Raw genomic sequence first — 15,352 nt, 5'->3', positions numbered from 1 at the left:
GTTCTACATTTCATTAGAGACGCTGCTTGAAACACTGGGATCAATGCTGACAGTGTCCAGATATGCACACTTAGACTGGCAGTATTTCATGAAGTGACAGAGCACCAAGTGTGGCCCGAGCAGGCTTGCAGAGTGGGGAGTGGCTTTGCTTGTGACGGGGCAGGATGTCTCTGAACGCGCGCAATTATTGCCTCCCTCCTTCCCCCATTTTTTTTTTTTGCCTCCTCTTCCAGCTGACGAGAACTTCATGGCTCTGTGAAAGGCAGATTTTGGGGATTGAACCAGCCAGCTCCTTTAAACGTTTTACCCTGTCACTACCGTCCAGATTGAAGACATCCCTTTGTCTCACTGTTACTGGAGAGGTGAGTACCAGAAGAGGGCCTCACAAGGCCTACACAAGTCAGCTGCTCCAGCATTTAAGCCACGACACAACTTCCTATTCATACACGTGGGGGGGATACCGAACAAACGTATCATTATTTACGCTGATAGTCTCAGTTTGTGTGGATTTGACTGGCAGTAGACATAAGAATACCATTCGTCAGCTTCAGCTCCTGTTGAACTTTTCAGATGAAGATCTTTGTTTTACTCTTGATTGCAGTCCGTTCTTTTTGTGACATGCTGGCAGTACGCACAGCACATGAGCTAGGATTTTTAAATGACTCACTGAAATGGGAGATCATCTTGCTCCAAACGCTGTCACGAGCGGTGTGAAAATAACATTAAGTGTTGGATGCAGGGTTTAATGCAGATAAAATGTCTCCTGCTGAACTTTATGTTACACGAGTTTGTAATGTTATAGGCTCGCTGCTTTGTCCTGGGTTTTTCCAAATCACCCGTGGAACCGACTTCAACTGTGAGGTCATTTAAGGTGATTCGAGGGAGCCATTAATGTTTCCATCACTACAGTCTGCCTGCACAGAGCTGATGTTTTGTTTTCACGCTGCTCCAAATAACTTGAGAACATTTTTTTGAAATATGGAAGTGATATTTTTGTTTTTCCTGTTATGTGCAAACTGCAACAACTCACCGCATGTGTATTGGTCCAACTTCTTGTCACAATATGTAGAAATAGAGTCGACGCCAGCACCTAAAGAGTAACATTCAGTGAGAGTTTGGTCACTTGTTTTTAGAAAAACTTGTTCCATTGGCAGATTTTTAATGTAGCCCAAGCAAGAAACATCTTGTTTTCATTTTGTCTCTTTCATTCTCAAGTGGAATAACTGACAGTGCAGCTTTATTATAAATGAATCTGTGAATAAAGTTCTAGATTTGTGTTTTTTTGTGCAGCAATCGGTGAAACACTCCAGGGACACTCCACACCAGTCACTCAGCGTAAAGTTGGAGATTGATTGAAGGTCGGATGTCATTATGTTATTGGCTGAAATTGGTTAGTACAAGCTTACGTGACTGCACATGACATTTAGTTTTGCAGGAAGAAATCTGATTTTGACAAATACAAAAAAAAACACACAAAGAATTTTTTTTTTTTTTTTCATCATTTCTTTGCCATGTATTGGTATCTAGGTGAGTAATGTGACCGTGGATGTAAACTAAATAGTCTAAAAGGGCAACATGCGTTTCAGCTCGACCTCAAGAAGAGGAAATAAGAGAAAAAAAACTACCAGCAGATTAGATCTTGTTCCAGTCAAGGCTTTGTGTCAGGCTCAGATAAAGACAATTTGGGTGTTTTCTGGGGTGTGCAGGCGGACCTCATATCTGCTGAACTTTATCGGCCAACTGAAAGTACTCTTGAGGAATGAGTAAATGTTGCTGGACCCGGCCGTTTCCACTGTTAAACGCCAGGTCAGGTTCACGATAACTCGCAGTAATGCACAATGTTTCCACTCCTAAGCACAATCACATGTGGGCAATCTTAAAAAAGCACTTATCTCCTAAGCTAATTACCATCACTGTGACTTCCAGCAGGATGTAAACTGTCAGTGAGTATCCGCCCATGCTGGAACAAAAAACCCACTCAGATGACTCCCTCCCCACATGCATACTCTGTAATGACATGGTAATTAGTCTCCAGTATGAACAGCAGAAGCCCTGTTGATTGGATGGGTTCCCTGGGATTACCTGTGGCCTTGAACTGCAGTCTGTCTCTGAAAAAAAATACCCTAAATTTAATTCCCCCCCCCTTTTGTTTGGGCGTCGCTGTTGACACCTTCCTGGTGCAGACACCTGGTGAGTGGATCCCTCCGGTTCTCTTTGCAGCTGTGATACTACCTGTAAGGTGCTTAACAAAGGGTTAAAGTATGGGTGTTCCCATTTCCCGCTCGCTCCCTCCCAGCCTGTAATCTCTCTCACTCTCTCCTCTCTTCACTACACTCACTCACACTACCAAGGAGCTTTGGAGAGGCTCCTAAGAACAAAGCTATATATAAACATTGGAGAAAAAAAACAAAACATTTAGTTAACGTGCAGACGGATTTATCCTGCCATTAATCAGAAAAGAAAACTAGCCTTGTTCTTGACCATCAGGGTAAGTTGCTTTAGAAATGTGTGTGTGTGTGTGTGTGTCCTTGTGTTTGAGATGTTGAGGAAGGGAAGGGAAGGGCTAACTGTCAATAGTGAGCTGGTCTTGCGTCAGACAAAAAGCCATGTGGTGCGCTCTGCTGGATTGTGAGGCTACAGTATGGTCTACTGTGTTTAATTTCAAATGTGGTGTTCATTATTATATAGATTACTGAATGGGATTATTTAAATCTTTTTTTTCTCACCCTGTGAAGGGAATTTAGGGGTTGGGAGGGGGTTTGTTTGGAAAGATGGTTGGCTAAACAAATGGAAAATAAGCACTTTTTCTTGTTTTTATTCCTTTTTTTCCACTATTTTACTGTTTGCACTGTGTTAGAGTTACCTTCGAGGCCAGTGAAATATCCAACACGGTTTCTAGTTAACCAGGTTTGTCTAGTTGCTTTATCTCTCCCACCTGAAATTGGCTGCTGGAAAATCTGCCTTTCGCAACGTGAGAGTGGAAACTGGCTTTTCCGTGAGACCTCAATTATGAAAAGCATTCGTGAGTTTCAGCCTGTGCTTTGGTGGACGTGTGTGTTGGCCACGTTCCATGGGAAAGTCATCGGGTATGAAGCTAAAAAAGTAACACAAACCAAACTTGACCTGAGGCCAGTTTGCGGGGAAAACGCTACCCTGTATTTAGGCTAAATAGCCAGCATTTACACAGGAACCCTTTGTTTATCTCTGTGGCCCACCGCTATCAACCTCCAATCTGTATGGATTATTGCATGTCAACAGGGCCGCTTCATTCACAGATGAGCGTAGGAACATAAATGGTTCTGGTGTTGTGTGGAACTCATAAAGGAATGGCACATTGTAGTGCGAGCGCGTCCTCGGGGGGTCGGATGTGAAAATCCTGAGGACAGTCAGACCCTCAGAGAAAGGGAAGTATCCCATGACCCCGCGGCAGGAGCACGGACCTACGCTCATTCCCAGAGAGGCCGCCCATGCCAGCTTTTGTGTGGCCCACAGCAGATTAGAGCAACATAAGTCCTCGGACAACATCTGTTATTTAAAGCCTTTTCATGTCACACAAGCTTTAAATGGACTTAAATCGCAAAAGTGCCCTCTTTTGCTATTAACTGCCGCGTTCATCTGTTAGCACAGTTTTGGGATCGATCAGAACCCCGAGGTGAAGCCAGAAGATTGCTGCAGAAAAAAAAGAAACATGAAAAAACAACATTCTTGTTGTCCTTGGCAAGCAGAAAAAATGACTGTGGTGCATGTCTCGAAACTTTATAAATAGGTTTGCCCTTTTGAGGTCATATAGCAATTTCAGTTTGTATCACATTAGTCATATTCAGTGTTTCTGAAAGCTTCCTGTTCAAGTACAAATAACAAGCATGTCTGCCTTTAAAAGGGTGAGGGCATTTAAAACACCATCGCTGTCACTGTAGCGTTACTCTAGCATTGTGAGAAAAAAAACACATCAGGATTCTTCTTCAGCTTCTCGGAAGTCCCCATTCGCTGTTCTTATCTTAACCTCAACAGGTTAAGACAAGATCTACGAAAAAGATGTTTCACCCAGAAGAAATGTACACATGATAAAGACTCGTGCTGATGTCAGCCCGCTCGAGTACTGTAAAGAAGTGCGATCAATCTGTGTGTACAAGATGCCAGCTGACGTCAAGCCTCGATGGACAACTCTAGGAGGGGATTTTGGTGCGTAAGCAGGTCATAAATCAAACATTTGCTTCTCCTCATTTCCAGCCAGGTAAACATTTGAAGTAGATCTCCAAAGTCTGTCAAGTCACAACCAAAAGCCACCAGAATGGAGCTTCAGAAGATGAACGGACACAGCAGGGATGATGGGTAAGACTCACCACTGTCAGAGTAACCCATGATGCACATACATTATAATCACAGCAAAATTAAAATGCCCTCAATGTGTCTATTAAAACCACATTTTTTTCCCCCATTGTTAGTTTTGATGAGCTGGCCGAACATGAGGAGTTTCTCCCGCACAAAGCTGGCGCCAAGAAAGAAACCCACTTTACAGACGTGAGTGCTCCTCTGCAGCTGCACCGCTGAAAACCAACCGAGATGTCAAATAAGATACAGCCGCCGCTATCGATGTTTTCTGGTAGCTCGTGGATTGATTTGTCTTGTGTAACATCCTCTTGTTGTCGTCTTGCTGCAGTTCGAGGGAAAGACTTCTTTTGGCATGTCCATCTTTAACCTCAGTAACGCCATCATGGGCAGTGGAATTCTGGGATTGGCTTACGCGATGTCCAACACCGGAATCATTCTTTTTATGTGAGTACGCCGGCCAAACACGCAGTCCAGGCCCTGTTTTGATTTAACTGTGTGTGTGTGTGTGTGTGTGTGTGTGTCTGTGTGTGTGTGTGTTTTTGAAGCACAGCCCAGTGATGGAGGTTGTAATATTCTGTCCTCTTACGCAACAAGGACCTCTGTATATGGACTTCAGCTTCTTGTGATTTATATTCAGTATTTTGGTAAAGACGAGCATGCAGACCCACCGAGGTTCCAAGAGTAGAGTTGGGCTGTTGGTTTTGTGTGTGTGTGTGTGTTTGTGTGTGTGTGTGTTTCAGTTTACGACTTGTAGACTGACACAGGGAGGATTTTTGCTAACTGAAGTCATGTTGGCTGGTCCTCGCTTGTTCAAGGAGGTATTTCTTAATGGCTTCTCTTAAAAAACGGTTTATTTATTTTTTAACCCAGCTAATTTGTGAATGTTTTGCTTTTCACTATGTTGCGTGATTTGTTTTATGCCCTTTTAAGCTGTGAAGCTCTTTGCGTCTCTTGCTTGAAAAGAGAGTACATTTTGCCATCGCTTTTGTCTAGAATCAGGGTTTGATGTCAGCATTAGAATCAGGACCGGGCTGCAGAAGTTTTGTGTCGGTGGATACAGATTGGAAAATAGTCACTGGAGGATCCATATAAGGCGAGAAAGTAGGACGAGAGGGACGTGTTTGTATCATCTGACTGTGTGCGTACGTGCTTGTGTTTGGACAGGTATGTGTGGTTGCGGGGGGGGGGGGGGGATGGGCTCCGTGCTTGAGAATGCGTGTTTCCGCCTCCACCTGTGTGAGTTGTAGGTGTAACACTGTTTATATACAGCACGGCTGTCCCAGTACGAGGCCTGATCTGTCAGAGTGTACATTAGAGCTCATACACACGCAGCTTCCCTAAATCAGATTGGAGTGGGTATAAATAGCCCAGCAGTGATCAGATCCAAGACACGCCTGCATGGATCAGTCTTGTGCTATGTGGCTGTGGGGGGGGGGCCGCTGGAGAGCCAGTCTCTCAGAGACAACCTCACTTGTGTGGGTGGAAGAAAACAAAAACAGAGAAGACAATGATTTAAAAGATTTTTAATGATTTCATTAGAATTGTAGAAAATAACTGAAGAACCTTCTATATAATAGGTTTTTTTTTTTTTTTCATTCTGTCTGCACTTATTTAGATCAGAGCATCCCAACGTGGGGCCTGTGAGCCAAAGTTGGCCCTCCGTGAGGTTCACTTAAGGCCACAACATGTGTCTATCGATGCTGAAATCAATTTGAGATATTGCGATTATTCTGACAGATATTGTGTTTGCTACATGATTCACAATTAGGGGGAATGATCACTTTTGCAAAGCTATTGAAATCGTGATAATCTGACATTTGTTGCTGTCTGTTTCAAACACGTGTTTCCTTACATCAGGAGAACAGAGGGAGTGGAGGGCAGGACACCTCTGCAGGAGAAGTCTACAGTACTTTGACTCTTAGCTTTAGATTTAGTAAAGGAAAGTCTTTATTCTACTCGAAAACATTACATATACAGTAATCTTAGTGGGCTTTACACTCTGTACAGTGTCCTTCGACTCTTCGACTAAATAAACAAAAAAAGAAGGAAGAGCCACGGAGGCCGGATCCGTCTCCCAGGACGTACAGACATGAAATAGACGTGGCATCTACAGAACAACAAAATCATAGTTTACGTATTTCATTGACAAAATATCTGATACAAGTAGATTCTATGAAATACACGTGAAGAGGGTGGATCCACGAGGGGAGCAGGCCGAGGCATCGCCATGTGGTAGAAGTACAGATATAAGGAGATAACAGAAGAGAGCAATAACAAGATCCATGCAACTGTAATGCCTGTACAGTAGCCTCAGTAGCCGGTTAGCTTAGCTTAGGATGAATACTGGAAACATGGGAAACAGGCCAAAGCTTTGACAAAGACTGGATAGTTGTTTCAAGCTTTTTGTTCCAGGTTGCACATATTTAGCAGAAACACATGAGAGTGGAATCGAATTTGCAAGAAAAAGCCACAATAAGTCTTTTCTTTTTTAAATGGCTGCATCATTTAGACAATTTCTCCTAACACTCGCATTTCAAGAGGTTTGGTTGATTATAACGCTGTGTCAGCATTGTGTGTGTCAGCCACAATGATTTTAAACTTGTTCGCAGCCATAATGCATTTTCAATGATATGTCGAATGATTGTGCAGCCCTAATGTTAACCATACAATATAATGAAATATAATATAATGCAATGGGTGTTTGCTTTTTGAGTGTGGCTCGCCATTCATTTTGAGTTTTGGCTCTTTACGGGGTAAAGTTTGGGCCCCCCTGATCTACATAATGGGCAACATTTTAACTCTCATATAAGAACAATGTCCATGTTTATGAGACCGTTTCTGTCATTTTTTTCTTGACATGAACTTCATTCCCAACAGATCTCTCTGCTTGTGTGTCTTTCAGACTCCTGTTGATATGCATCGCCATTCTGTCTGCATATTCAATTCATCTCCTGCTGAAAAGTGCCGGAGTCGTCGGTAAGCCAGCGCCAGAATCAACACACATAACTCAGCATTCGTAGCAGGGAGGTTGAGTTCAGCATTAATCACATTTATGTGTGTGTGTGTGTGTGTGTGTGTATTTGTGTGTTTGTGTGTGTGTGTGGTTCTTCAGGCATTCGAGCTTATGAGCAGCTTGGGAACCGGGCTTTTGGTCCCCCGGGAAAAGTGCTGGCCGCCGTCATCATAACGATACACAACATCGGAGGTACTGTCATGCCATTCCTTTCATGTTCATGCCTGACATCCGTGAGTGTAAAGCATTCGATAGGATGAGAGTCGACCTGCGTAAGTAAGCAACGCTAAAATAACACTGCTTCCACTTGCCTTCCAGCAATGTCCAGCTACCTCTTCATCGTCAAGTCTGAGCTCCCTCTGGTTATTCAAGCTTTCCTCAGTAAACACGAAAACACTGGGTGAGCGTCTGAGTGATATGAGTGACGATGATTCATGCACACCACAGTAGATCCTGTTTTAGTTTTTTTGTTGTGTCCTGATTTTTTTTTCTTTACATGTCTGTCTGGCTGTCTCTTAGAGAGTGGTACTTGAATGGAAACTACTTGATCATCATTGTTAGCGCTCTCATCATCCTTCCTCTAGCACTCATGAGACAACTTGGTATGTTTTTCATTCTGTCATCACACTTCCACGTACGTCACGTCTCCACTGCCACCTTTTTTTTTATGTTCACCTCACATCCCTGTCCTGAAACTAAAGTTACCATCACTTTCCTTGACTCTGAATCATTCTACATCTTGTTATCGTTGCAACGCAGGTTACTTGGGCTACACCAGCGGCTTCTCCCTCTCCTGCATGGTGTTTTTCCTCATTTCGGTAAGTTTGAACTATTGACAGAGTTCATGCAAAGTTTGGAAAATGCTTAGCCATCGTGACTTTAAACGCAGGGACATGCTCGAATTCAAATATACTCCTCGATGCTGGATTTTCAATCTGGTGTTTTATCTGAACGTTCAATCATGTAAACCAGAAAACTTTTTATATTTGGAATGAAAACATCCTGTGGGTATAAAGGAATTCTGTGAACTCTGTGGTAACGATTTAGATGTGATGATAATCATCTGGACATTTCTGGAGTTCTGAAGTAATCTACTTTGAAAGTGGTTCAAAAGTACTTGAATTTTCCTTTTATCATTTCTATGATCCTGGTTGAGAGAAATAGTCAGTCGTTTTTAACATAGTGCATTATGTAGTTTTGATAACGGCCTATTTTGTAGTTGTGAGCATGTGGAGCATTTATAGATACTCACAGAAATAACTTAACAGTATGCAAAAAATGTAAACGTAGGCACAAAGAAAATATTTCTGTTGCAGCTGATCAAAACACTGTTGTACCCAAAAACTTAAAATATGTACAGGGTTCAAAAAAAGTTATGGGTTGTTAAGAAATCTTTTTGGTCATTATTCTGATTACCGTTATCATTTGAAAATACTCCAAGAAACGACACCACAATAAGCAAAAATACCATTTCAAAAGGTTTAAAAAGCTGTGTAGTGCGAAGCCTGTCTGAACTGTTCCTCCATTCTGTTTTTGTCCTTCCGTTCACCGATGTTTTGTTGTCTCCCAAGGTGATCTACAAGAGGTTCAACATCGCCTGTCCTTTCGGAGATGATCATCATAACCAGACTTCTTTTCATGACCACGTTCACATCAATGCGACGGACGACCAGTGCGAGGCCAAAATGTTTACCGTCAACTCTCAGGTGAGAGGAAGAAACATGTTTACATTGCTTGCGTCTGCCTTTTCCTGAATTGTCCGCCGTGTGTTTATTTCTCGGCAAGTTCACCGCCACGCGTTCTCCAACGGAGCGTGTTGTGTCAGCACTGAGGTGTGCTGTGTCAACAGCAGTGTCGGGGATGAGACAAGCGTTTCCTTGTGTTGCCTGCTGGACTTTAAAAAAATGCTGTGCAGTCTTTTTTTGCTGACCTTCAGTGTCTTTGGCTTCTAGACGGCGTACACCATCCCCATTCTGGCCTTCGCCTTTGTCTGCCACCCCGAGGTGCTGCCCATCTACACGGAGCTACGAGAGTAAGCAAACGTCTCACAATCCAAATGTGGAGTCCTTTATCATCACATGAAGTGTTTTAGAGAAATTAACATGAGTTTTTTTTTTCTCTTTTTTGCTCAACATTACTCCAGTGCCACCAAGAAGCGTATGCAGGGTGTGGCCAACATCTCCATCATGGCCATGTTCGTCATGTACCTGCTCACCGCTCTGTTTGGTTACCTCACCTTTTATGGTAAGAGTCTCCTCCCTCCTGACAGTCAGAGGTCACCTTGTTCGAACGTTGTGGTTGGCAAGACTTGCACACAAAACTCCATACGGATTTTGAAGTGTTGTGGCGAGAGTCAGCATATTGTTATAATGTCGCCAGTTCGATTCCCCATGTCGAAGTGTCTTTGAACAAGATACTTAATCAGTGTATGAATTTAAGAATTGCTGTAAGTCGCTTTGGACAAATGGCGTAAAATGTAAAAAAAAAAAAATGTTGTGAATGAGCATCCAGTCCACATGAGATATGTCAATGTGTCTCTCTGTGGGCAGGTAATGTGGAGTCGGAGCTGTTGCACACCTACAGCCGTGTGGACCCCCTGGATGTCCTGGTCCTCTGCGTGCGTCTGGCCGTGCTGGTGGCCGTCACGCTGACCGTCCCCGTCGTTCTTTTCCCGGTAAGACCGTCTATCACACTAGTTTAGTGAGAGTCTTTACACCAAAACAAGAATTAAAAGACGATAATTCTCACGGTATCTTTCAGTTTAAAAACATAAAAAAGAAACAACCCACCTCAAAAATAACAAAAGTTCAGATAAAATCAATCACACCAAGAGACACAAACGAGGAGAGTAAAAGAATACAGAAACAGAATAATTAGCTGAATAATTTTAAAAACGTATCAATTGGATCATCAGTTGTTGTGAAAGAAGGTCCTGCTTGTGAATATTACTGGGTTCTTAATGTCCTATGATAGCAAATTGAATATCTCCAAATCCATCCATCATTTTTTTTTTTATTTGCTACATTTTATTGGCGTAAAATCTGATTTATTTATCAAGAAAATATTCAGTAGTCTCTGTTGCACAATGGCAGACGCACTTCTTTTGTGCCGTAATCGGAAACCTTTTGCTTTTCTGGGAAGAATTCAGACTGTTGGCAGACCGAGCAGCGCAGTGGAGGGAGAGACGCAGAGGGAAACATAGACACTGCCAATTTTCTACAGCCATTACGCTTTGTAATCAGTATTTACGTCAGAATGATAAGTTAAAGGAAGAAGGTTCCCAGTTTGAATGTCTAAGAATATAAAAATACATCACAAGAGGAGCATCACTGCGTTATAGTGAGGATAAAACGCATGATGATATTCTTCAAATGAGATGACCAGACATTAATGTCTTACATTCAGTGCGTAGGCAGTTGTAGATTGTCTGTGTAATATTTCAAGTCATCATTGTGAAGGATGACCCCTGGTGGTTGAGACTTAAGATCAGTGGACCCGGAGCCGAGCCCGAGGCGCTCCACACGGGAACATTTAATTCACTTCCAAACAGCTTGACACGTTGCTGATGCAGCCTCTGCACCACATAACTGATACACGTGTGGCTCAGAGACCAACGTTATATCAAGGTACTGAAACTAAATGCTGTGCTGTTTCAGGGCTGTGCCCGAATGAAACGTCTGTCTCTGTTTCAATAGTGTTCTGACTGTGTAAAACTTCAGAGTTATCAACAGAAGCTAGAACGGCCATCGTTAGCTTTTTCTAGGGTAACATCAGTTTTGAGTTTCCAAGTGAGTGGAAAAAAGGAATTGTTGAGAACAAACAGCAGAGCAGCAAACATGTTTTTTCTTTTTTCAAAAAGCCTTTTTTCAAGGTTTACAGGTTTAACTCTCTTGACAAAATCTCGGACTGTACCTTTAATTCCGAACATCTGCACAGAGAGCACAGAGCTGCTGCTGAACATGGTCGAGACGCTTAAGTATGTTTCACTTCTCGTCTCATTCCTTAAACATGAGAAGCTATGTTGTCTAAATGCCTATTAACGTGTCAGTGAGTGAAAGCTGGGGCCTATAGGAGCTTAGCAGCTTTACCTAACAGCTTCTCGACAGCAGTGGGATGTTACTGGTGGTGATAAAGACTGGATCAGCCTTTACTCTTGTGTAATAAGTTAAGTTAGAGTTAGTAAGTTTGTCTTTTTCTGGTCAATAATACACAATTACAGCAGGTTGATCATACATCATAATCATTATATCAAAACATTAAACTAAATCAAACATTATGTTCTAAAAAATCATTACCATTTCACTAGCAAAAATGGCAGTGTATAAACTGAAATAAAAGAAAACAAATAAAGAAAATATGATTAATAGCACAGACGGAGGCAGACAAAACAAAAACATGGCGTCTACCAAACAGTGGGGTTCAGTTCAGTTCAGTTCGTTACATTGAAGAACATTTCCATTATCAAAAGTTGTAGATGGTACCAAAAGAAACACTCCGTTCCCCCCTTCATTTGAGGTAGCTCGCACACCGATCCGATCCTAAAGAGTAGCGTTAAAACCCTGCAGACAACCAGAAACCGTCCTGCCGTCTGCGCTCTGGTGGAGGATTTCTCGGCTCCTGTTTCTTCAGCAGCCTGTTTGTCTTTTTGCCTGCAGCCTTTTCTCCAGAAAAAAGCCAGTCGCCTTGTCGTAATAATGAACCGCACATGCGTTCTGTGTGTAGTGAGTGTGAGGTTGCGTAAGATCAAGAGAGGGACAAAAAGTTTCCAGTGTGTTTATCAAGCAGGACTGTACAGCACACGTCTCAGTGGGCCCGTTAGTAAACTCATCAGCTTCTTAAGAGTTGAGACAGTGTTCACAGCTGTTCCCCAACTACTGTAAGAGTAAAAGAGTTATCCTCGGGGAACAACCCGGCCTACGCACATACATATTTTTAGGTGCAATCACCACGAGTTGTGCAAGAGTTCAGAGAGCATAATACTTAAAGTGCTTCGGAGAAAACATGGCTAAAAACAGATCATCAACAATTTCCAAACTGTGATGTTTGTTTGTACATTTTCTCAAATGTACATGTATGACTTGATCTGAATTCCCTAATTTGACCCCATTTGTACTTTCACACACACTATTTTATCTATTTATATTTGTCTTCCGCCCACTGCCCTCCATTTCTTTTTAATAACTGGCCCTGATATGACACCCGCTCTTCCTCATTTGAATCAACCCCCTCGTGTAAAATTAGGAAGTATTCAGTCGTTTGCTCGGTAGATCATTTGTAGACTTTTATACTCTGAGGCCTGGCGTTTCAAAGGCTCATGAATTCCCAAATAATGAGTCGGTGGGGTTGTTTTAATAAGCTTTACTGACTGTTCTTGTGGCCCTTGTTTGCATTGGAAACGTGGAATTTGTGCTCGTTTTTGAAATTGTTTCTCTTCAGTATGTTTTGTGTGAAAACTATGAGCGAGAAGTAAAGAATAGTGAGTTATGAGTTAAGTTGTCCTTTTTTTGTGTTTTGTGCAGTGTTGTGACGGATTTAGGCAGTTTTGATTTGATATGATTTATTTATGTGTCACTCTCTCATTGATTATTACCCCAAAGTTTTTTTTATTTAAGAGTTGCTTAAGAATAGACACTCCTCAACTTCAGTTTTTCCCAAAGAGAAATAGAAAATCACTGTCAGGTCTTCTCATCCTTTCCGTTGGTAATACTCTTATATTGCGTGCCGCTCTGTCCTGTATCGTCTCAAACAGTTTTGTCAGTAACACTCTCCCTCTCTCTTTCCTTCCCGCTGCAGATCCGCAGGGCCCTGCTTCAGATCCTGTTCGCCGACAAGCCTTTCAGCTGGGCCATTCACATCGGCATCGCGTTCTGCCTCCTCTTCTTGGTCAACTTGCTTGTGATCTTGGTGCCGTCCATCCGCGACATCTTCGGCCTGATCGGTACGTCCACGCGGGACAGACGACGCGATTCGCGCTGCAAAATGATATCATCTGCGCACTGTGTAACCATCTTCTCCTTCATCCCTCAGGAGCCACATCTGCCCCGAGTCTCATCTTCATCCTACCCGGAATCTTCTACATCCGGATCGTCCCTGAAGAGCAGGAGCCGCTACTGTCCAGAACCAAGATTACGGTACAGCTCTAAGGACATTCTAACTCTGGGCTGCATGATAAATAAGATAAAAAAAACTTACATTGCAGTCGTTTGGTTTTCTGCGACTCATTTTCCCCATATTATGCAATGCAGGAATTTCCTCTAGATAACTTGAACATCATGTGACTCATAAGAGAGAAACTCTCCTGTATTCAAAAGACAATTCAATTGGACTAAAGTGTGTTATATAAGACAGACATATGTTGTAGATCAGTCATGGGAAATTAGAAATATGTAAGTTTGTCTCTTTTATTAGTGGCCAAAATGTTCTAACATGATGTGTCAGAGTTAATTTGCCTCACTTGATAATGAACATCCTGCGATGTGACCATTACTACATTGCGATGCCCCGGCTGAAATGATAGATTGTGCGGCCCTGCTCTGAATTTATCTCAGTTATTTGAATTATCTTGTATTTAATACGTTGCTCTCTCTCCCTCCCCTCCTGCAGGCCGCCTGCTTCGCCGCACTGGGATTCGTGTTCATGGTCATGAGTTTGTCATTTATCATCATCGACTGGTCGACCGGAGAGTCCCGGAGCGGAGGCGGACACTAGCCGCCCCTGAGCGAACGGAGTTACAATGAACAGAATGCCAACCAAAGCTCTCCCTTTCATTAAATTACCCCTGATCTGCCGAGCTCTCAGCCAAACAGGAAGGTTCGGCTGCACAAAATGAAGGATATGTGGAGAACCTTCGCTTGAAAACCAAAAAAAAAAACCAAAACAAAACAAAAAGAAAGCATTATGAAATGTGATGAGGCAGAAAAAAGGCCCTGTAATGGAGGAGAGAACGCGGACGAGTGAGCGTGACAGAATCCAGCCTGTGTCACGCCTCTCAGCTAGGATGCTGTTTGGAGGCATGTGTAGAAAACACAACAGGACATGGATGAATGGGAAGTGCATGAGTCAAATGGAAATCCCATTTTAGAGTGTGTGTGTGCATTATTCCACGGAATAGCTCGGTCAATGCCAAAATCCCTCCAATCTACGTCCCTTACCATCTCAGAATTTTTCAGGAAAGACATTTGATAGTGTAACGAGACAATCGCCTCCTTCTCTGAGGAGTTTTCTTTTCACCACACACACACACACAAAACACATTTCAGTTTCTTCATCCATCCATTGCGACTATCAAATCTGCTGATGCTGTCCAAAATGTCCCTGAACTTCTAAGATTCAGCTAAATGTGATCAGCGAGGGGGTTAGTCTGCATCATTCCAATCTACAAAAAACCTCTTCTTCTTCATGTGACATTTTGTGAGGTCATCTTGCCACTCAACGTGGCGTTTTGTAAAGGTGATCATCTTGAAAGTGTTGGGGGGGGGGGAAAAAAATGCAAACCTAATGCAAACAGACGCGCTGCGGCGTGCGGCGTTCAGCTGCTATTCATTGGGGTCGGACAGACAGTTACTGACAATCACACGTGAGCCAACAGGCGGTTTGTTTTCACGTCAAACACTTTAGCTGCAAAACCAAAGATTTTTACCCTGTTGTCACGTTTAAATGGGCTGAAACACACTTCTCTTTATTTTTCTGTCTCTCTTTTTTTTTTTTTTACCAAGTTCGGCAAAGGCCATTTAAAAATTGTATATAAATAAAAAAATCCAGTGTTAAAAAGTCTGTCTTTTTTAGCAGTCCCAGAAACTGTCCAGTATGGTGAATAATAATGACCTTTTTAAGTTAAAAAAAACAAATGGAGTCTTCTTTGTATGTCTTGAAAATTTGAGCAAAAATACACTTTGACTTTGTTATTCATCCTGTACATTTTTAAATTAATTTGTCTGTCAATAAAGTATGTCTTTCATTTGTACAGAAGTTATGCTGCTTTTCTTATCTGAGTGTTACGTGTGGACG

General features: G+C 42.4%; 1 protein-coding gene across 2 annotated transcripts; it reads left to right on the top strand.

Moving 5' to 3' along the window:
* The first annotated feature begins 205 nt into the window (after positions 1 to 205).
* LOC115585822 (sodium-coupled neutral amino acid transporter 3-like) lies at positions 206 to 15,313 on the top strand. Of its 2 annotated transcripts, none has more exons than XM_030424475.1 (16): positions 206 to 362; positions 4,231 to 4,332; positions 4,446 to 4,521; positions 4,661 to 4,776; positions 7,235 to 7,308; positions 7,445 to 7,537; positions 7,664 to 7,745; positions 7,865 to 7,947; positions 8,105 to 8,163; positions 8,917 to 9,051; positions 9,298 to 9,377; positions 9,489 to 9,589; positions 9,895 to 10,019; positions 13,139 to 13,283; positions 13,373 to 13,476; positions 13,949 to 15,313. In XM_030424475.1, exons 2-16 carry the CDS (start codon positions 4,292 to 4,294, stop codon positions 14,051 to 14,053), a joined length of 1,419 nt encoding a protein of 472 aa, XP_030280335.1. In that variant the 5' UTR covers positions 206 to 362; positions 4,231 to 4,291; the 3' UTR covers positions 14,054 to 15,313. The 2 variants fall into 2 exon arrangements, with proteins under 2 accessions (XP_030280335.1, XP_030280336.1); XM_030424476.1 differs by lacking the exon at positions 206 to 362 and adding an exon at positions 2,325 to 2,488.
* Positions 15,314 to 15,352: the final 39 nt, after the last annotated feature.

The sequence above is a fragment of the Sparus aurata genome, chromosome 7, assembly GCF_900880675.1.
Source record: "Sparus aurata chromosome 7, fSpaAur1.1, whole genome shotgun sequence".
NCBI classification, from domain to species: Eukaryota; Metazoa; Chordata; class Actinopteri; order Spariformes; family Sparidae; genus Sparus; species Sparus aurata.
The sequence above is the reverse complement of the archived record's forward strand: the minus strand, read 5'-3'. Positions and strand labels throughout refer to the sequence as shown.